The 22,649-nt window shown below is 43.7% G+C and overlaps 1 protein-coding gene and 1 non-coding gene across 2 annotated transcripts; both read right to left on the reverse strand.

The window, feature by feature from the left end:
• Positions 1–4,522: 4,522 nt before the first annotated feature.
• On the reverse strand, positions 4,523–4,629 carry LOC112086272. Its single transcript, XR_002899394.1, has one exon. It is a non-coding gene; the product is annotated as a small nucleolar RNA R71 (small nucleolar RNA).
• A 3,044-nt stretch (positions 4,630–7,673) lies between these two features.
• On the reverse strand, positions 7,674–8,231 carry LOC112086232 (uncharacterized protein K02A2.6-like). The gene has a single exon (XM_024155144.1). It carries the CDS (start codon positions 8,229–8,231, stop codon positions 7,674–7,676), a length of 558 nt encoding a protein of 185 aa, XP_024010912.1.
• Positions 8,232–22,649: the final 14,418 nt, after the last annotated feature.

Here is a 22,649-nt window from a genome sequence, read left to right on the forward strand (position 1 = left end):
GGGAGTAATGATAGGTTTTCTAGAGAGTACATCACTTTGAGAACTTGAATTGAATATGCTTGTGAATCTTTTTCTGTGCTTGCAAAGTCTGAAATGATCTGAATCTGAGAAACAAGTTTGAATTGAACTCAACTCTAATTAAGTGAAAACCCTGAACTTGACTTGAAATTATCATTTGGTGCATTGTTTGAACAAGCTTGTGGATACCAATATACATATTTGAGCTAGAATCCTGTTTTTACCATCCTCTTCCTTAGCTCAAATAGCTGAATCTGCATAATAGATCAGTTTTCCTCACCCTGAACCCATCCTTCTTTCAAGCCAATTGTTTGTGTGTGATTGAGAGGCCACCTTGGACCAAACTTAGCAGAAAGTGTTAGGTTTAGGGCGACAAGGGCAAGTCTCATTGAGTGCTAGGTTCCATCATCAAGGAGCTGAGAGATTTGGCAAGAACTAAGTGTGGGGGAATACATGTTGGTGAGTGGAAAAAGGAGAGATGAGTGGAAATGAAAGGAGAATGGTGAGAACTAGGGGAATGAAAAAGAAAAGAAATCAGTATTGGAGTTTTGAGTCAAAGAAAGTGAGCTCTAGTGTTTTGAAAAGAAAGAGTCTAGCCTCTAAATGAAAAGAAAAGAAGCCAAAGAGCTCAAATGTTTTAGAAAAGAAAGAAAAAAAAAAAGAAGAGGTTAGAGGTTACAAAAGAAAGTGAAAAAAGAGCTATGTAAAGTTTGAACTCCAAGACTTGTGTATGAAAAAGAAAAGAGAGTCCCCTAGTGAGAGAAGAATGAGTGTGAAAAGTGAGCAAGTGAGGAAACTTTGAGTAGAGTGTGGGGTGGGATGAGTCTTTGCCTTTGTATGCATAGGTTGCCTTTTACCTTTAGCATTCTGCCAAAGTTTGGTCATTCATTGAGAGATCCTTTTGCTGCATTGAACCCACTCAAGCATTGATGAGATCATTTTAGTCTCATAACCTCACCCTAGCCAAACTATGTTTGTTTAAACAATGCACCATTTGATCCACTTGTTAAAAAGCTTAATGAATATTAAAGAGTTGAGAGAGAGAAGAACTTGTGGAGATTCCTTGTTGAGTTGATATATATCTGAGTATGGCTTTGCATTGCATAATTGAGCATGAACTTGAATTCTCATTGTGATCACTTCTCTCAAAAAGGAAATGTGAACTCCCAATGCATCCAACCTCTTTCTCTCATTTGGTCTTGTTTGCTTGAGGACAAGCAAAGGACAAGTGTGGGGGAGTTGATATGTTCATAATTTGCATCATTTAGGTTGCATAATTCATTCTAAATCATGTTTTATTCCATGCATTTAGGTCCTTAGGGTTTGTTTTAGAACTTAGGAGACGCATTAGGTCCCAATGAGTCTTTGCATGTTTTGAGTGTTCATCAGGTGCATTTGGAGCTGAAAAGATGAATCCAGGAGGTGGAATGGTGATCAAAGCTGGAAAAGTGGCAAAAATTGGGTCTATGGAGGTTATCGGCCATTCTCGCTGGCCAGGAAGGTTTTGTCGACCATTTTCACGTACCGCGGGTGGACTTTGTCGACCAAAACACGTACCGCGAGTGAAGTGTATCGGCCAAAATCTCCGGGTGCAAACATGTCTCAGAAATCGCCTGTCCGGGGAACCTTCGGATCCGATTCAGATGGCGGGTGCTTCATAGAAGTTGGAGAGCATTGGATCACGGTCTCATAGCAAGTGAAATCGTGGAATTCGGACGCGTGAGCAGACAGTTAAGCTCGTCGGAAGGAACCCCTGTCTCGCAGGTATTCCGGACCGAGCAGATCAGTTCTGAAGGATGCGAAGGACGGTGCACTTTCAGGCCGATTCAGTTTCCGGGTCCTTCATGAGAATCAGAGACATTTGAGTCTTCTTTCCAGAACGTCCAAGATAATTCAATTCGGATCTATGAGCAGGAAGATACGGTCTCCGGAATGGACACATGTCTAGACGCCTCTCACTGGTCGTGTACATGCACTGCAAAGATGTGCCCTCCAGGAAGCCTTACACTTCCCAAGCACCGAAGCTTCTCTCACCAAATTTGGAGATAAATGAGTCCTCTGTCTTCTGCAACCAAAATCATTCAATTCGGACAAGTCTCATAGGAGTTATACTCTCCGGAATGCGAAGTGGTCTAAGCTGCTCTGGATGCTGCGAGATGGTCTTGCGACTTGGTTAACCCGCAGGCCTGAAGATGAACGCCTGAATGCTGATGCTGCGAGTTGAAATGTGCGGGTAAACTATCACTGGAAGAGATCTGAAGCTCCCGAGCAAGAGAAATGCTAAGTCCACAATCGTGCGACTTAGGCATGCGAGTTAGCCGCGCCTGGAACTATGCCGCACGATCACTCGCAAATCACTCCGACTTGAGCCTGCGACCTAGGTGCAATAGAGACCAACCCGCACAGTTTATACATTCCCCATAAACCGCCTTAGCCCTGCGAGTTGGAGAGGAAGGAGACCAAGCCGCAGCAACACTCGCAAAACACTCCTACTTAGGCGTGCGGCTAAGACAAGGCGATTCAGGCTTCACAAGACAAGTCTTCATCTACTGCGACTTAGTTGTGCTACCTGGGACATACTGGACCAACCCGCAGTAATTCCCACTTTATCCATTAAAGCCGGGTCAGGACCCGGTTTGTTCCGGGCTGACCCGGTTTGTTTTTAAGGAAGTATAAATACTTTTTTAGGGCTTTTTGGGAGAGAACTAAGTTTTATTCCCTTGGTCTCTTGCCTCTTTTGTGAAAAAGACTCCACCAAGAAGAGAAATATCGATTTTTGGCCCTTTAATCAAGAGAGTTTAAGAGATTTTTGTGTTTAAAACTGCTTTCTTCTTAATCTATCATCTCCATCTCCATTTCTCATCATTAATCATGCTAATCTTCTCAACTTGCAAAGGTTTAAGAGAGATTAGTATGATTAGTGAGTAGTCACCTTAATGAGGTTCTAGATGTGTAGGTTAGGATGCTAAAGTGTTAGATTAGGAGTGCTTAGGGCTAGATTCATTGATTCATCTCTCTAAACAGCTGTTCTCTATGCTAGATCCCTGATAATCACTTGAGATCTAAATTCTGGGAATTTCATGCACCAAAAGTGTTTGATGAAATTCCTGAAAGAGCTGTATTAGAGGTTTAAGCATTTTTCTGCATGATGATGTATTGTTATTTGCTTGAATGATCATTAAGAGCTGTTTATTAATGCATATTGATTCATGTTTCACAAATGGGAATTTGGTTTGAAAATGGATTAGTATAGGGGTTAATACCTTCATGAGAGGATTAACCTAGATTTGAGTTCTTAATCATTTGAATCATGTCTCATCATTGTCATTAGCATTTCTAGTTTAGTACCAAAGCACCCTAACCAACTATCATGTCTAGAATCTCATGCCTCCATCATATCATATTCACATCATTTGTCATTGCATAGTTCTTGTTTAGTCATTGTCATTAGTCTTTAAACCTGTTTATGTTTGTAGTTGTCTCTAGATTAATCAAAACCCACTCTTGTTTGCTTGAATTAAGAACTTGATCACATAGTTTAGTGTCTAACACCACATCTGGATTGATTAACCTCTTTGTGCTACATTGACAAGGGGATTGATAGCCCTGAGACCCTAAAAAGACTTGTCTATCAATTGGCGCCATTGCCAAATTGTGGTTGATTAGCATTAAGCTCTGATCTGTTCTTGAGATCAAGTGCTTACTTTCTTGTTTCTACTGATTCCTTTCAAGTTCTGTTTGTGATTTCAGGTGTATGAACACCAGGTCTAGATCAAGAAGCTGTGGTCCACCTTTCCCTCTCAACGACAACATCAACCTTTTGGTACCAAGGAGGAGAAGGGACAGACGTGGTAGACAGATTGATCAGGCTGACATGGAAAAACAAGGAGATCACGTGGTAGACATAGAACAACCAGTTCATGAGCAACAGGCTCAAGGAAATGGAGCTGGTAATGGAGTTGGTCAAGGGTTTCATCAGGGTAATGTTCATCAGGAACAGGTGCACCAACAAGCTTATGTCCACCAGGGACAAGCTCAAGCTCATCAACAGAGGCATCAGGCCAATGTTCAGCAAAGACAACAAGTGCACCACCAACCCCACCCTTTCCAACAACAGCAACGAAGATATGAGAAACCCCAAGTCTATGTTGGAGAGAATGACAGGGCCAATGCTCATCAGTATGGAGCTGGTATTCAGGCACCACCTGTGCAAAACAACAACTTTGAAGTGAAAGCATCATTGCTGAATATGGTCCAGAACTCAAAGTTCCATGGGTTAGCAATGGAAGATCCCTTGGAACACTTGGACCAGTTTGATAAGGTGTGTGATCTGACCAAGATAAATGGAGTTTCAGAAGACAGCTTTAAGCTAAGACTATTCCCATTCAGTCTTGGTGATAAAGCTCATCAATGGGAGAAGAATCTTCCAAGAGGCTCCATTCAAACCTGGGAGCAATGCAAGCAAGCCTTCTTATCTAAGTTCTTCTCCACCTCAAGAACTGCAAAACTGAGGAACCAAATCTCTAGCTTCACTCAGCACAGCAATGAAAGTTTTGGTGAAGCATATGAGAGATTCAGGAGCTACACAAACCAATGCCCACACCATGGGTTTAGTGAGGCTTCTCTTCTAAGCACACTGTATAGGGGAGCTCTTCCCAAGATTAGAAACCAGCTGGATACTGCTTCCAATGGGAACTTTCTGGGTAAAGAGATACATGCTGCTTTAGAGCTAGTGGAGAACTTAGCATTGAGCAATGATACTTATGGTGAAGACTATGACAGATCAAATAGGTCTGAAGGTTCAAGCTCAGAACAGAGGCTCACCAGAGAAGTTAAGGAGTTGAGGAGTGAATTAGACAAGCTGAAATTCACCACTCAGAAGCCAATGCATTTTGTTGGAGAGTATGAGGAACCTTCTCAAATCTTTGAGAACATAAGTGAAGAAGGTCTTACCCAAGAGGAGCTCAACTACATTGGGAATCAGAGGTTCCAGAGATATCAATATGGTAATGCCAATCCAAACCTCTCTTACAGGAACACCAATGTAGCTAACCCACAAGACCAGGTGTATCCCAATTCTCGAGCTTCAAAGAACTTTGTTCCCAAGAACAACTTTCAAGGGTCATTCCAACCCAAGAATCAGTTTGGTCAGAATCAGAATTTTGGTCAGCAACAGCAACCATTTCAGGGCACTGGTTACACTTCACAGCAGCCAAAGGCACCACCAGGGTTTGGTCCACCACAATTCCAACAGCAGGCGCCGGTTCAACAACAGTTTCAGCCACCAATGGTTCAACAGCAGCCACAGATGGGTACAGATATGGTTGGTATTCTGCAACAACTACTTCAGGGTCAACAGATCTTTGCAAGTCAGAATGCAGCTATGCAGCAAGAAATCAAAGAACAGAAGCAGAACCAGGCCTCAAGCTCAAGGAACCAAGGCCACCTACCTGGAAAACCAGAGCCCAACCCCAAGGAATATGCCAAGGCCATTACACTGAGGAGTGGAAAGGAGTTACCTGGTATTCAGAACAATAATGTGATCATTGAGGACAATGATCAAACTGAGGGGGAGGCAGCCTTAACAGATGATCAAGTTGCTGAGAAACCAAGGACAGAAAAGGGTAAAGAGGTAGCAAAGGAACCAGAACCAGAAAAAGTATATGTGCCACCACCTCCATACGAACCCAAGCTCCCATTTCCAGGGAGATTCAAGAAGCAATTAGTGGACAAGGCAAGAGCTGTATTTGAGAAGGCACTCAAGGAGACGCCACTCACAATGCCTCTCATTGATGCATTCTTAATGATGCCAAAGATGGGGAAGTTTTTAAAGGATGCCATTCTGAACAAGACAAAAGAGCTACAAGGCATGGTAGTACTAAGTCATGAATGTAGTGCTATCATTCAGAAGAAGTCCATTCCAAGGAAGTTAACTGATCCAGGGAGTTTCACACTCCCTTGTGCCATTGGGCCTCTTCTATTTTCTGGATGTCTTTGTGATCTAGGAGCATCAGTCAGCTTGATGCCATTCTCCATAGCTAAGAAGTTGGGCTTTAGAATTTTCAAACCTCCAAGGATTTCTCTTATTCTCTACAACCTGTTCTTAATGCTAGATCCATACAAATCATATGTGGTCTAGATTCTGGACATTTCATGCACCAAAAGTGTTTGATGAAATGTCCGAACCAAGGTTGTTAGAGGTTTAAGTGTTATTCATCATGAGAATGATTGTCTATATGCTTAAATGACAGATTAGACTGATTCTTAATGCTTGTTAATTCATGTTTCACTAATGATGATTAGGTTAGAAACTGTTTTTGCATAGGAGTCAATACCTTCATGAGAGGATTAACTTAATTAATGATGTTTAAGTTGAATGGTTTGCTTGATCATATGGTTCATTAGCTCACTAGTTTATCACTGAAGGCACCCTAATCCACTATCATGTCTAAGACCTTTCTCATCATCATACATACATTCTCATCTCATTTAGCTCATTTACTTTAATCCTTGTTTTAATCCTTGCTTTAATCCTTGTTTTTCCATTCTTAGTTGTCATTAATCATCAAAACTTCCCTCATTTGGCTTGAATTAAGAACTGATACTGTATCTAAGTGTCTACACATGATGGATTGATACCCTTTGCAATGCAAAGTGACAAAAAGGTATTGATAACCCCTAATTTAGAGCCTTGAAAACTCTAAGTTATCACGATGTAGTCTCGACTTACAGTCTCGTGTGCGATGACGAACCGTGGTGACCGATACGTTTTTGGTCTGAAATTTGTATAACGCGCTTGATTTTAATCCATAGAGGATGTGACTTGCACCCTCGTCCTAGTAAAGGTGGTAAAAAGTCTATTTAGAGAACTTTGTGACTGTTGCCTCGTTGTGGCCAGCAACGAGGCGAAGTGTTTGGAACTATAGATCAGAAGGTTTGCTGAAGTGAATGCAAGGACATGTAAAGGTCTAGGAGAAGTATACATAAGTGATGAATGAAAACTAGCCGAAGTGACACTGAACGAATTAAAAATCCGAGGTGAACATAAAACAACTAGCTGGTTTAAAACGAATGAAGACCTTAGAGATAGTAGACTCGATGAGCTAAAATTTTAAAGTTAATGGAGGTATGTGTATACGTACCCACTCCCCCCCCCTTTTTAGGAGGGGGGACAGCTGAACCCGTCTGAGGACGGGCTGCCTACGTACCCTTTGAAGGGATCAAGCCGTCCCGTAGTTCATGTTGATCGTGTTGTCGCCTTAGTGATAATACTTCTTTAGGTGCATTGCGTTCCACGATCTTGGAATAGCTTCGTCAGCTACCGTCGCAAGTTCATAGACTCCTGGGCGAACTACTTTTGTAATCTTGTAAGGACCTTCCCAATTTGCTCCGAGCTTTCCTGCATTCCTCTCGGCAGTGTTTTGGAACACTTTTCGAAGAACGAGCTCTCCTTCTTTAATTCTTCGACTTCGGACGTTTTTGTTGTAGTATCTCGCCGTTGCTTGTTGGTAGTTCTGGATTCGGATTAGAGCCTGGTCGCACCTTTCGTTGACCAGGTCGAGTTCGTCCAGCATCATTAAGTGATTCAAGTCCTCTTGTCCTGGCAGAAGTCTTCGTCGAATCCCAGGGAAATCCATTGCACTCCGTTCCATAGACTAGAGCAAACGGAGTTTCTCCAGTGGCTCGGCGCAGAGTTGTCCGGTGCGACCAAAGGACTCCTTCGAGTTCGTCTGCCCATCGCCCTTTCTTAACGTCGAGCCTCTTTTTAGACCGTCTAGGATCGTTTTGTTGGCTGCTTCAAATTGTCCATTCCCTTGGGGATATCTTGGCGTAGATTTGCTCAGACGAATTTTCCATTTCTCGCAGAAAGCTTCAAAGCGAGTTGAGATAAACTGGGATCCGTTATCGGTGACTATTTCGTAGGGGACCCCGTGTCGGCAGATGATATTTTTCCAGATGAAGTGTTCGACTTGAGCGTCCTTTATGCTCGCGTAAGAATCAGCCTCGACCCATTTAGAAAAATAATCCGTGAGGACGAGCAGAAAGCGCTTCTGCTTTAATCGATGTAGAGGCCCGACTATATCCATTGACCATCTCATGAAGGGATAAGGTGACGAAATCGATGATAGCAGCTCGGTAGGTTGGTGGATTGTAGGCGTGTGCCGTTGACACTTCTCGTACTTCGCCGTAAACTTCTCGCAGTCCTTAACCATCGTAGGCCAGAAGTAATCGCAAGTAACCTTCCGCTAGAATGATTTCCGCACGCGCCGCTGTGCACCTCGTGCATTATATTTCTTGCCTCCGGTCCCTCGACACATGTCATGAGCGGTCCTGAAAATCTCCATTTAAATACTCACCATCGACGAGGACATATCGCACGGCCTGAGCCCTTAATTTGCAGGTTCCCACTTGTCGGATGGTACTTCTCCATCGGCTATATATTCAGATGGCTCCGAGCCATTCTTTGTCACAGCCGTACTCCAGATCGGCTAGTGAGGCGTCTTCGTCCATAGCGATTGCTTCGCCGTTTTCTGGTTCCTCATCGGGAGGGTTTATCAGCCGAACTCCTTCTACCTCTTCTATGCTCGGACGTTCGATGGATTCGACTGGAATTGTTCCACGGAGATCCGGGTCTGAAGTTGAAGCAAGTGCTGCTAAGGCGTCCGCCGAGGTTGTTTTCACCTCGGGGTATTCATGTGAGTTCGAACTCGTCGAACTTTTGCACCAAATCTCGGACCACTCTAAGGTAAGCTCCCATTCGTCCATCCTTCGCCTCGTACTCTCCGTTGAATTGACATGCTACGAGTTGTGAATCGCAAAAGGCTCTTATCTTTTGAGCTCTGATTCCCTGCGCTAGTCGTATGCCAGCGATCAGTGCTTCGTATTCTGCTTCGTTGTTCAAGGCGTGGAAGTTCAGGTGAAAAGACTGCTCCAATATTTCCCCTGTGGGAGAGTTGAGACGGATTCCTATTCCCGAGCCGTGTCTAGACGATGAGCCGTCAACGTGCAGCATCCATACTTCGTCTAGGGTTGGCTCGGTCGTCGCCTCGGTCAGAAGTTCGATGAGAAAATCTGCGAGCACCTGTGATTTTGCAGATGACCTGTTCCGATACTCGATGTCGTACTCGCTCAACTCTATGGCCCATTTAGTGAGCCGCCCAGATTGGCTCGGGCTGTGCAGGATCGAGCGCAGCGGAAGGGTAGCGAGCACAATAATCAAATATGATTGAAAGTATGGATGCAGCTTGCGAGCCGATACTACAACGGCTAGGGCGACCTTCTCGATCTGGGGGTAACGGGTCTCGGCATCAGTCAGTGTTTGACTGACGTAAAAGATGGGTTTCTGCTCGGATCGCTCTTCTTTTATCAGCACCCCACTCACGGCCGTAGCAGATACGGCGATGTAGAGGAAAAGGGGCTCTCCTTCAACTGGTTTCGCCAGGACCGGCGTGCTCGCCAGATAACTCTTCAACTCCTGAAAAGCTGCTTCGCATCGCTCGTCCCACGCGAACTTCTTATTTCCTCGAAGGATATCGTAGAAAGGCATGCACTTGTCGGTAGAACGGGAAATGAATCTGTTTAGCGCAGCGACTCTTCCTATGAGCCTTTGACTTCTCGCTTCGTTCTTGGAGAGGGCATCTCGATTAATGCCTTGATCTGCTTGGGATTCGCTTCAATGCCCCGGTGAGTCACCAAGTAGCCGAGGAACTCTCCCGAGGTTACCGCTCGAAGCATTCTCGTAGGTGCGCGATATGGTCTTTTTCCTCGAGCGATTTGACCAACATATCGTCGATATATACCTCCATAGTTTTTCCGAGCTAATCTGAGAACATTTTATTGACGAGCCGTTTATATGTTGCCCATGCGTTCTTGAGTCCGAATGGCATGACTTTGTAGCATTATATCCCACGATCGGTTATGAATGCCGTTTTCTCCCGGTCATCAAGATGCATCAGGATTTGGTTGTAACCGGAAAACGCGTCCATAAACGTTAACAACCTGTTTCCCGCAGTGGCCTTGACGAGCCGGTCGATGTGCGGTAAAGGGAAACTGTCTTTTGGGCACGCCTTATTGAGATCAGTGAAGTCTACACAGACCCGCCACTTGACGTTCTTCTTCTTCACAACCACTGGATTTGCATGCCAGTCCGCGTATTTTACCTCGGCAATTGATCCTACTTTGAGCAATCTTTCCACTTCATCGTTAACTGCCTTAGCTCGTTCGGGTCCGAGTTTCCTCCTTTTTTGCTTGATTGGTTTGAAGGTTGGGTCCACGTTCAGCTCGTGACAGGTCACGTCGATGCTTATGCTTGGCATGTCCTCCGCTGTCCAGGCAAAAGTGTTGACATTCTCTTTGAGGAGGGAAAGAAGTTCGCTTCTCAGAGGTTCTTCTAGCTTAGTTCCGATTTTGACGCGTCTTTCTGGATACGCTTTGTCTATGCACACTGAGTCCACCGCATCAAATACCGGCTCGGTGCACGTTTCACGGCTCTCCGCGATCTGTAATTGCTATAAGAGCTTCGAGAGCTTGTTCACAGGCTCTCGGTCCGTCTTCAGCTTTTTGCGATCTACGTCTGCTCGTGCATCGGTGACGGGGTTCCTCAACTTGTGCTTTGCCAAGAAACATGTTCGTAACTCCTTCTGGTTTCCCCAAATCGTTTTAATGCCTGATGGAGTTGGGAATTTGAGGCAGAGTTGATAGGTGGATGATAACTAAGAGTTTTCCAGGCTCTTTGTAGAGGTTATCAATCCCCTGTCTTGTAGTACAAGGGGTTTATCAATCCATATGTGGTGTTAGACACTAAACTATGTGATCAAATTCTTAATTCAAGCAAACAAGAGTGGTTTCGATTTACTAATGACAACTCCAAACTTAAAAACAGGATTAAAGACTAAAGAAGAACTAAACAATGACAAGTTATATGAATATGATATGATCGAGGTATGAGATTCTAGACATGATAGTTGGTTAGGGTGCTTTGGTGCTAAACTAGGAATGCTAATGACAATTATGAGACATGATTCAAATGATTAAGAACTCTTATCTAGGTTAATCCTCTCATGAAGGTATTAACCCCTATACTAATCCATTTTCAAAGCAAATCATCATTTCTGAAATATGAATCAGTATGCATTAATAAACAGTTTTAAATGATCATTCAAGCAAATAACAATACATCATCATGCAGCAAATGCTTAAACCTCTAATACAGCTCTTTAAGGAATTTCATCAAACACTTTTGGTGCATGAAATTCCCAGAATCTAGATCTCAAGTGATATGCAAGGATCTAGCATAGGGAACAGCTGTTTAGAGAGATGAATCAATGAATCTACCCCTAAGCACTCCTAATATAACACTTTAGCACCCTAACCTACATATCTAGAACCTCATTAAGGTGACTACTCACTAATCATACTAATCTCTCTTAAACCTTTGCAAGTTGAGAAGATTGGCATGATTAATGATGAGAAATGGAGATGGATAAGAAAACAGCTTTAAACACAAAGATCTCTTAAAACTCTCTTGATTAAACACTCAAAAATCAATATTTCTCTTCTTAGTGGAGTCTTTTCACAAAAGAGGCAAGAGACAAAGGGGAACAAAGCTTCGTTTTTTTGGGAAAAAACCCTAAAAGCCCGGAACAAACTGGGTCCTGACCCGGCTTTAGTGGATAAAGTGGAAAGTGTGCGAGTTGGTCCAATGTCTCCCGGGTCGCTTGACCAAGTCGCACAGGTGAAGAACTTGTCTTGTGAGACTTAAATCGCTTGGTTAACCACACGCCCAAGTAGATGTGTTTTGCGAGTCTTTGTGCGGCTTAATCTTCTTCTTCCTCAACTCGCAGGACCAAGGCAGTTTCTGGGGAATGTACATGTGCGACTTGGTCATCCCTTAGTCCCAAGCCGCATGCCCAAGTCGCACAACCAAGGAGAGGAGCTTGAACGAGATAAAACCTTGTAGATTCAGCCGCATGCTCATCCATGAGTGAATTGCGAGTCTTTGTGCGGCTAAGTCTTCTCTGATTCTTAACTCGCACGACCATGTAGCAGGGGTCTTCAGGAATGTGTTCGGGTTGGTCTCCATTACTCCCAGGTCGCAGGCTCAAGTCGGTGTAGATTGCGAGTGATCGTGCGGCTTAGTTCCAGGCGCGGCCAACTCGCATGCCTAAGTCGCACGATTGTGGACTTAGCATTTTCCTTGCTCGGGAGCCTCAGACCTCATCCAGTGATAGCTTACCCGCACTTCTCAACTCGCGGCATCAACTTCCAGGCATTCATCTTCTGGCCTGCGAGTTAACCAGGTCACAAGACTATCTTGCAGCATTCAGAGCAGCATGGACCACTTTGCATTTCGAGAGGCGTAACTTCCAGGATATTGGTCCGAATTGTGTGATTCCAGTTTCAGAGGACAGAAGACTATAATATCTTCAACTTTGGTGAAGAAAGCTTCGGAAGGCTTCCTGGAGGGCTCATCTTCGCAGTGCATTGACACGATCAGAAAGAGGCTTCTAGACGTGTGTCCATTCCGGAAACGTTATCTTCTTGCTCACAGCTCCGAATTGAATGATATCAAACGTTCTGGAAATAGAACTCAAATATCTCGGATTCTGATGAAGGCCCCGTAAACCGAATCGGTCTGGAAGTGCACCCTCCTTCGCATTCTTCGGAGCTCATCGGGTTGGTTCAAAACTGCAGCGAGACAGGAGTTCCTTCCGATGAGCCTAACTCTCTGCTCGCGAGTCCGAATTCTATGATTCCACTTGCTCGGGAACCGTGATCCAATCCTCTCCAACTTTGATGAAGCACCCGACACCTGAATCAGACCGGGAGGTTCCCCGGACAGGCGATTTCGGAAACATGTCTGCACCCAGAGATTTTGGCCGAGAAATTCATTAGCCGGTACGCGTTTTGGCCGAGGAATCCTTCCGCAGTACGTGAGAATGGCCGAGAAAACCTTCCTGCGGGACGTGAGAATGGCCGAGAACCTCCAAAAACCCATTTTCACCATCTTTCAAGCCCTGGTTGCCATTTCTCTTCCTGGATCCATCTCTCCAACTCCAAATAGCTCCAAATACACCTGATAAACACTCAAAACATGCAAAGACTCATTGGGACCTAATGCTACTCCTAAGTTCTAAAACAAACCCTAAGGACCTGAAATGCATGAAATAAAACATGATTTGGAATGAAATATGCAACCTAAATGATGCAAATTATGAACATATCAACTCCCCCACACTTGTCCTTTGCTTGTCCTCAAGCAAAAAGAGCAGATGAGAGAAAGAGGTTGTATGCATTGGGAGTTCATATTCCTTAATGATAGAGTGTATCACTAAAAGAATTCAAGGCTCACTGTCCTAGTTTCTAATTCTAAGATGCATTGGAAACAAGATTACTCACAAAACTTTAGCCATACTTATCAATGAATGAATCAAGCCCAAGCTTAAGTTTTTCACAAACAGCCATAGTTCCAACCTTTTGACATTCATTAAAGCTCATGTGAATCATGCTTATGCAAATCATGTGAACTCACTTGTCTTGGACAGGGTTATGAGACAAAGATGATCTCATTTAATGCTTGGCTTCCATTCAGCTCAAGGGATCACTCAAGAAGGAATAAACTATAACAGAATGCTAAGGGTAAAAGGCAACTGGTGCATACAAGAGCAGAATCCCATCTACCCAATGCCCCAAATTGGTCTTTCACCTTAACTCTACTCCCATTAAGATCACATCCTAGCTACTCCTCACTTTACTCTCATTCTTTCTTTCTCACCAGGGGATTCATCTTTTCAACTTTTCATCTTTTCAAAGAAAGAGGTTTTGGGGTCTGAATATTACACTTAGCTCTTTCTCATACAACACTCTCTAGCCTCTTTTCTTTTCTTTTGAAACACTTGAGCCTTTTTGGCTTCTTTTCTTTTCTTTTTACATAGAGGCTAGACTTTCTTTTTCAATACACAAGAGCTTTTCTTTCTTTACACAGCAGACCCCAAACCTCTTTCTTTTCTTTTCCAACCCCTGGTTCTCATCTCAAACTTTCTATCTACTACTCGATGTTTCTCAAGAACTCTTCCTAGCCTATTCTAGACTTGTGATGTTGAGCTAGATCTACATGAGACCTTACTCTGGTCGCCCTAAACCCAACACTTTCTATCAAGTTTATTCAGAAAAAAGCCTCACATCTCTTACTATAGTGTTTCAGGCTTCAAGGAAGGTTTAGTTAAAGGTATGGAACTGTCTCAAAGTGTGAGAACAGCTATTTGAGCTAGCAAAGAGCGGTAAAAGGGATACGAGAGCTCAAATATTTTGAGGGTACCCATGAGTTCACAATGACATGCACAAGCAATGATAATTAGATTGTCAAATTAAGGTTCTCACTTAGATAAGGCTGGACTATTCAAAGTTTGATTCACTCAACAAGTTCAAAGCATGGATCAGTCTTGATTTCATTCTTGCTTACATGCAGCAAAGAACTAGAAACTAGGGCAGTGAACCGAATTCTTAAAGTGATATTCTCTCAAGGAAAAACCTATCATTACTCCCTTGCATTGATGCAGCCTACATGAATATGCAACTAGACTCAATCCTAAAAATGAAAATGCAACTACATGATCATTTTTTTGTGAAAATTTTTCAGATTTTTCAATTTTTTTTTTGGATTTTTATATGCACTTAGATGAAACTACATGAATGCATGCGAGAGTGTGACTCAAGACTCAAAGTGTAAAATAAGAACAGAGAAAACATGATTAGTAAAAGATGAAACTCCTCCCCCACACTTAAATAACACAGTCCCTTGTGTTATAAAGGCATAAGAAAGGAGTGAAAACAAGACAAACAAGTAAGATGCAGAAAGAAAAAGAAAATCTACATGCATATTTACAAGGTTTGGAGTGTTACCTAAGAGCTGTGGAAGTCAGACCCCAATGAGTAAGAGGGGTTTGAAGTGTGACCGGATGGTGTCTCCCAAGAATGATGGCTTGCCTCATCAGAACCGTCGTCAAGATCCACCCAAGTTGTGCCATATGTGACCAGGGCTATGCAGTTCATGGAACTCTCTCCAACTTACTCTCTGTTCCTTGGTGAAACTGGTGCTGGAGACCCACCTTTGCAAGGGTTTTCAAGCTTCTTGATCCTCTTCTTCATCTCCTTGATGCACTTGGCCATCTTGTGGATGGTTTTGTCTTGGTACTTGCACCATTGTTGGAGAATACCAATCTTTTGTTGAGCTCTGAACCATGAAGTGCCTGGTTCCTCCCAGTTGTAATCATCAAAGTGGTATCTGTTTCCACCAAAACGTTTTTGAGGTGGAGGCAGATCAGCATCTTGAGCACCAGCAGCACTTGTGGTACCATCTTCAGCGGTTGCTATCTTTCCCTTGGAGGCTTCTTCTCTGCAAGCTTGCTTGTATGTGAGGATTGGTGGATCAGTTTGGACATTGTACAGCTCTTCCTTCAGCAAGAAGAAGTGAATGTTCCTCTTTACTTGGACTGTGGTGATGGAGGGGTTTGGCAAGAGAGTTTGGGCTGGTTCATTAATGAGATTCTTGAAGTTGTAAACTACCTTGGCACCAACTCTTCCTTGGAGGAAACCGATCTTACACAAATGGGCTTCACTAATGAAGTCAAACCTTGCCTTGTTCTCCTTGAATCTGTATCCCTTGGCTTTCAAGATCTTTGTGGCAATCCATCCATGGGTCAGCTTTGCATCCTGCTTTGTTGAACCCCAAATGCACTTTTTGTAGAACATCAAACACCTTGCTAATTGAGAGGCAAAGCAAAGTGGGTAAGCATACCCTTCTTAGGGCTCCCCATCTTCATGAGTTGGCATCAGCTGTTTCAGCCCCACACCGAGGAGCATCAGATACCCTTTGTGAACTCTTCCAACATCAATCTTGAAGTAGAAGCTGTGAGAGAGAATCTTGTGTACATATCTCAGAACTGGATTCCTTATCCAAGAGGACTTAGCTGCTCCAGCTGTGTACTTCCCAGAAGCAATTGATCTCCATAGAAGTTGAACTTCTTCTTTTCTGAGATTGACCTGGTTGGAGAGAGGAACATTTCTAGGTGTAGAAAACCCAAAAATCTCATTCAATTCTCTGAATGAAACTGAATAGTCCTTTCCTTTCACAGTAAACTCCACATGTCCAAGCCCATCTCCTTGAAGAATTCTTGAATCCCTTGGGTACTAAATGAAAGCTTCAATGGAAGCCAAGAACTCTTGAGACTCCTCTTCATAAGCGATCTCTCTCGTCTCCAAAAGTGACTCAATACCCATGTTCCCAAGCAATGTTTTGACATCTTCATAGATGCCAATCTTCTTCAGAAAGTCCACATCAGGGAACCTCCCTTGCTGGATCTCTATCTGTTGAAACTTAGCCAGATAATCAGGTGTTTCTGGTTCAGTTTTCTTGATCCTCTTTGATCCCTCTTCAATAGTGCCTTGTGAACCACCAGCTGAGCTGCTTGAGTCACTTTCAAACTGTTCACTCTCAGATACCACAGCCAACTGTTTCCCTTTCTTCTTGGAACCAGAAGCAACCACCAAAGCTTTCCCTTCATACCTTGTCCTTTTCGGCGCTGGATCACATTTTCCTTGCTTTGTGGCTTTCTTTGCTCCTTGACCTTTTTCTCTTGGCAGTGAAGACCCTGAGACCAAACCCTTGCCCTTGGATGCAGTGCTCTTCTTCTTGGCCAGAGAGTTGGTTCTTTCAGTCATCTGCCAAGAGATTCTCAAAAACAATGTTAGCACAAGGACAAGCTTCACAAAATTCTCCAAAATTTTGAAAAAAAATTGCTGCAAGAATCGATTTTAAAATCACATGAACAGGTTTCTCAAGCCAAGCATCAATCCAATAAGTTCATAGCAATGCAAAAACAAGAGTGCAAGGCAAGGGCTCAGCAAGAAACAAATTCATTTTTTTTTTTTTCAAGAAAAATAGATTTTTTCATGAATTAACTTGCAACAATTTTCAAAACTCAAGAACAAAGAATCACCAACAAAGTGCTCTGTTTTCCAAGACTATCTAGCACCCTAGCATTTATAAAAATAATCCCAAGGTCTAAAACAACCTATCAAAATCGATTCCACACCTTGAAGTTCAAAAATCACCATTGAAGAACATGGAAAAAGATGAATTTTAACAGAGTGAAATACCTTAGGATTAAGATGCAACGAGTTCGAAATGCAATCAGGATGATGTGAACAAGTCAAATACGAGCTCAGAGCACTTTGAATCAACAAATTTGGTGGAGAAATGAGATAGTTATGATGAAAACAATGGAGAGAAATGAGAGAAAGAGTTGCAAACTCGTGTTTATGGTGAGGAAGAGAGAGTGTGGGACAGGGTCAAGCCTTTGGACTGGTGGTCAATAGATATATTTTGACCAGTCAAGGCTTTGACCCGTCCTTTTCTCGTTGACCGGCCTCCTTTCTCTCCTTGTGCGACCTGGAACCGTCGGGATCGAGCAGCACGACCGTCTCGGTGTAGAACTGGAATTTTTTTTGTGCGACCTAGTCATTCCTCTTTCTATCCTGCATGCCCAAGTCGCAGTAAAAATGCTTCAGCTCAGTTTGATCTCTTCTCCATGCTGCGACCTGGTTCCATTGTGACCAGCTAGCACGACCAAGTAAGTGTGAATTGCGATCATTTGTGCGACTTGGTCCTTCAAGTTCCCAGGTCGCATGACCAGGTCGCACACTTGCAACACTTAGACGTCTCAGCATCATCATGCGGCTTAGCTTCCTTGCGTTTCAGGCCGCAGCACCAACTCGCAGACATTGGGACATAGATACCTCGGCCTTTCTTCTTTTTGGTGCGGCCTGGTCTCCTTGCTCCCAGCCAGCACGCCTAACTCGGAGTGTATCGCGAGTGTTGGTGCGCCTTGGTCCATGGCTTACTGAGCCGCACTCCCAGGTCGCAGACTTTGGGACTTAAACTCCTTAGGCTTCTTCTTGATCTTGTGCGGCTTGGTCCTCTTGTTTCTTTCTCGCATGCCCAGGCCGGTGTGAATTACGAGTCTTGCTGCGGCCTGGGCTCTTGGACACCAGCTAGGACAACCATCTCGCACGATTTTTCACTTAGTCACCTTGGCCTCTTCTTCTCCTTTGTGCGGTCTGATCTTCTTATACCAGGTAGCACGCCCAGGCCGGTGTAAATTGCGAGGACCTGGGCTCTTCTTGCACCAAGCCGCACATCCAGGTAGCACTCAGGCGTCCTCCAAGCTTTTCAAACCTTGAACACTTCTCTCAGCCCTTTCACATGCTCGATCTCATTTATCACTGAGCCATGGCCTCCAAAAATCACCTAGAACCTGAGACCAACTCACAAAACCCATAAAAAAGTTCTAAAACATAAAAGAAAAGAAAATAAATCAAAAGAACTATGTACAAAGATAAGCTTGGGGTGTCTCCCAAGAGCACTTTGTTTAAAGTCTCTAAGTTTGACTTTGGAAACCTGTTTAACAGGCTGGAGGTGGATCAAGAAGGGGAACTGATGTAGCTTCCTCCTTCCCTTGTGAAACCAGATAGTGCTTGATCCTTTGGCCATTTACCACAAACTCTTGACCATTCTTTCCTTCTAACACAACAGCTCCATATGGCCTGACTTCAAGAACTTTAAAGGGACCAGACCATCTAGACTTAAGTTTTCCAGGAAACAACTTAAGCCTAGAGTTAAACAGCAACACTAGATCTCCTTCCTTGAACTCCCTTTTCAAAATCTTTTGGTCATGCAGAGCCTTGGTCTTCTCTTTATAAATCTTTGAGCTCTCAAAAGCCCCAAGCCTTATCTCTTCAAGTTCATGGAGTTGAATGACCCTTTTCTCTTGAGCTGTCTTGATATCAAAGTTAAGCAACTTCACAGCCCACAAAGCCTTGTACTCCAACTCATCAGGAAGGTGGCAGCTCTTCCCATATAGCAGATTGAAAGGTGATGTCCCAATAGGAGTTTTAAAGGCAGTCCTATAAGCCCACAATGAATCATCTAGCCTTTTGCTCCAATCTTTTCTGCTTGAGCTAACAGTCCTCTCAAGAATGGACTTGATCTGTCTATTAGATACTTCAACCTGGCCACTAGTTTGAGGATGATAAGGAGTAGCTACCTTGTGTTTCACTTCATGCTTTCTCAGCAATCCCTCCAAGGTCTTGTTCACAAAATGAGATCCTCCATCAGAGATAACAACCCTGGGTACTCCAAATCTTGGGAAGATAATGCTCTTGAACAACTTCACTACTACCTTGGAATCATTGGTAGGGGAAGCAATGGCCTCAACCCATTTGGACACATAGTCCACGACAACAAGTATGTACTGATTCCCATAAGATGAAATGAAAGGCCCCATGAAGTCAACTCCCCAGAAATCAAAGATTTCAACTTCTAGAATTGGATTTTGAGGCATCTCACTCCTCTTTGATATGTTTCCATGCCTCTGACAGGCATCACATGATGAAACAACTATCTGAGCATCTTTGAACATTGTTGGCCACCAAAACCCACTCTGAAGAACCTTGGCCACAGTCTTGAATGCTCCCATGTGACCCCCAAAAGCTGAACCATGACATTCTTGCAACACAGGTTGCATCTCTTCCTCAGAAAGACACCTTCTATACAGCTGATATTTGTTCAGAACATACAAGTAGGGCTCATCCCAATGGTATCTTTGGACATCTCTGAAGAACTTCTTCCTATGGTAAGCATCAAGTTCAGGTGTTTCCACTCCACAAGCAAGAAAGTTCAAGGGCCTGGCAATTCTTGAGAAGTCTTTCATAAATCTTCTGTAAAACCCTGCATGCCCAAGGAAACTCCTTATCCCATGAACACCTCCACCTTCTCTTCAATGATGTCAGATAAGATATGCATCATGCAACGTTGAAATGTGGCAGGGGCATTACAGAGACCAAAAGGCATTCGCCTGTATGCAAATGTGCCATAAGGGCATATGAATGTTGTTTTCTCTTGATCTCGGGGATCTATGGGAATTTGGAAGAACCCCGAGTACCCATCGAGAAAACAAAAGAAGGGGTGGTTTGCAAGCCTCTCTAACATCTGATCAATGAAAGGCAAAGGAAAATGATCCTTCCTAGAGGCTGCATTGACCTTTCTATAGTCTATACACATTTTGTGTCCCGTGACAGTCCTAGTAGCTATCAGCTCATCCTTCTCGTTTTTAACCACTGTGATCCCACCCTTCTTGGGCACAACATGAACAGGAGACACCCATCTTGAGTCAGAGATTGGGTAAATTATCCCTGCCTCAAGAAGTTTTAGTATCTCCTTCTTAACCACTTCCTTAAGGTTGGGGTTAAGACGTCGTTGATGCTCAATAGAGGACATAGATTGGTCCTCTAGGTGAATCCTGTGGGTGCAAATGTCAGGAGAGATCCCTCTAATATCAGCCAAAGAATATCCTATGGCTCTCCTGAACTTTCTTATCTCACTAAGCAATGCACTCTCTTGATGCTCTAATAAGCTATCATTGATGATTACTGGATATGTGGAGTTTAAGCCCAAGAAAGCATACCTGAGCCCTGTTGGTAGAGGCTTGAGCTCAACAGGGGGTGCATCAGCCTCATTCCAATCCTTGTCCAAGCTGCTTTGGCTGGTGTCTGATCCTTTGATAGCAAAAACCTCAGAGCCACTTTGTTCCAGTTCCAAAAAACTTGTCTCAGGACCCAGCTCTCTAGCATTGTCCAAATACAACTTGTACCCTTCACTTGCTTCTGATAAGAGCCCATTGTCTCCTTGTTCTTGAGTTAGAGCAGCTTGAAAAGGATCCTCAGTGTTCAGCTCCTCAAGCAACTCATCAGCCAACTGATCCATTGTCTCCACATAGAAACATTGACCTTGAATGGTGGGTTTCTTCATCATCTCATTCACATCAAACTTGAGCTTTTCAGACCCAAGTTGAAGCTCTATTATCCCACCTCTCACATCAATTATGGCTCCTGCAGTGGCCAAGAATGGCCTGCCCAAGCTAAGAGGATCAACTGGTTCCTCATCCATTTCAAGCACAACAAAATCTGTTGGAACCTCAAAACCACCTATCTTAACAGGTAGATCTTCCAACATACCAACAGGCAATCTAACTGATCTATCTTCAAGGATAAGAGAGATCCTTGCAGGTTTGAAGACTCTAAAGCCCAGCTTCTTTGCTATGGAGAATGGCATCAAGCTGACTGATGCTCCTATATCACAAAGACATCCAGAGAATAGAAGAGCTCCAATGGCACAAGGGAGTGTGAAACTCCCTGGATCAGTCAACTTTCTTGGAATGGACTTCTTCTGAATGATAGCACTGCATTCATGACTTAGTACCACCATGCCTTGAAGCTCTTTTGTCTTGTTCAGAATGGCATCCTTCAAGAACTTCCCCATCTTTGGCATCATTAGAAATGCATCAATGAGAGGCATAATGAGTGGTGTCTCATTGAGTGCCTTCTCAAATACAGCTCTTGCCTTGTCCACAAGTTGCTTCTTAAATCTCCCTGGAAATGGGAGCTTGGGTTGGTATGGAGGTGGTGGCACATATGTTCAGGTTCAGGTTCCTTTGCTACCTCTTTACCCTTTTCTGTCCTTGGTTTCTCAGTGATATACTCATATTTTGTCATGTTTAGGATTGCATTTTTGTCCAAATATTGAGTCTCATGCATACATTTAGGTAGTTTTATATATATTTGTCTTTGCTTTTGTCTTTAGTTAGGAATTGCATTAGGTCCTAGAGTGTCCTGCATTTTTGGAGTGTTCTCAGGTCATTTGGAGACTTTTGGGAGCAACTTGGAGCTGGGATCATGGAGGAACCCTCACCTGTGTACAGCAACTCGGACAGATGGTTTGGTGTAGACAAAACCCTCACTTTGATCGCGTGGGAAGAAGGACTTGCAATGCGATTCAACCTCCGGTGTCTTCATCAAGAATCAAGAGGAATGCGTCTAGTTTCCGTAACACTTAGAATCAGCCGATTTGGAGCCGTGAACTAGGATATATTGCCATCAGAAGGAACACATGTCTCGCGGCCCGATCAGGTCTTACGCGATGCGCTTCAAAGAACCGGTGGAACGGAGCCCTTGACGACGTCATCTGAACCCGAACCCGTCATCAAAGTTGGAGATGATAGAGTCACGGTCCCAGAACAGGTCGAATCATTGGATTTGGAGTCGTGAGATGAGAGTTAAGGAAGGCGAGAGACATACATATCAGCCAGACGTCTAAGAGTGGATAAGGTGCTAAGTGTCATGATTTGACACGGTGATAATGCCACGGCCTGAGCTTGGCCGTGGCATAATATGAAAACTCTCAGGATTTGACATGGTCTTGAAGCACGGCCTTGGACCTGACCACGACAAGCAATGAAGATCTTTGACACGCCCATAATGTCATGGTCGGGATTTGACATGGTCTTGAAGCACGGCCTGATGTTTGGCCGCGAATCATCAACACCTTGCCACGCCCAACATGACACGGTCCAGATCAAGAACGTGGCAATCCAAGAAGTTCATCACCCAAACCTAGAAAAGAAGAAAAAAGGCCACTAGACATGGTGTAAATCAAGCCATGGCAACCTTGATCATGAAGAATCTGTCCAAGAACTTTGACACTATCAGTTTGCCACGGTCTGGCCAAGCGTCATCTG

Source organism: Eutrema salsugineum, unplaced genomic scaffold (genome assembly GCF_000478725.1).
Source record: "Eutrema salsugineum unplaced genomic scaffold, Eutsalg1_0 scaffold_21, whole genome shotgun sequence".
Lineage (NCBI taxonomy): Eukaryota > Viridiplantae > Streptophyta > Magnoliopsida > Brassicales > Brassicaceae > Eutrema > Eutrema salsugineum.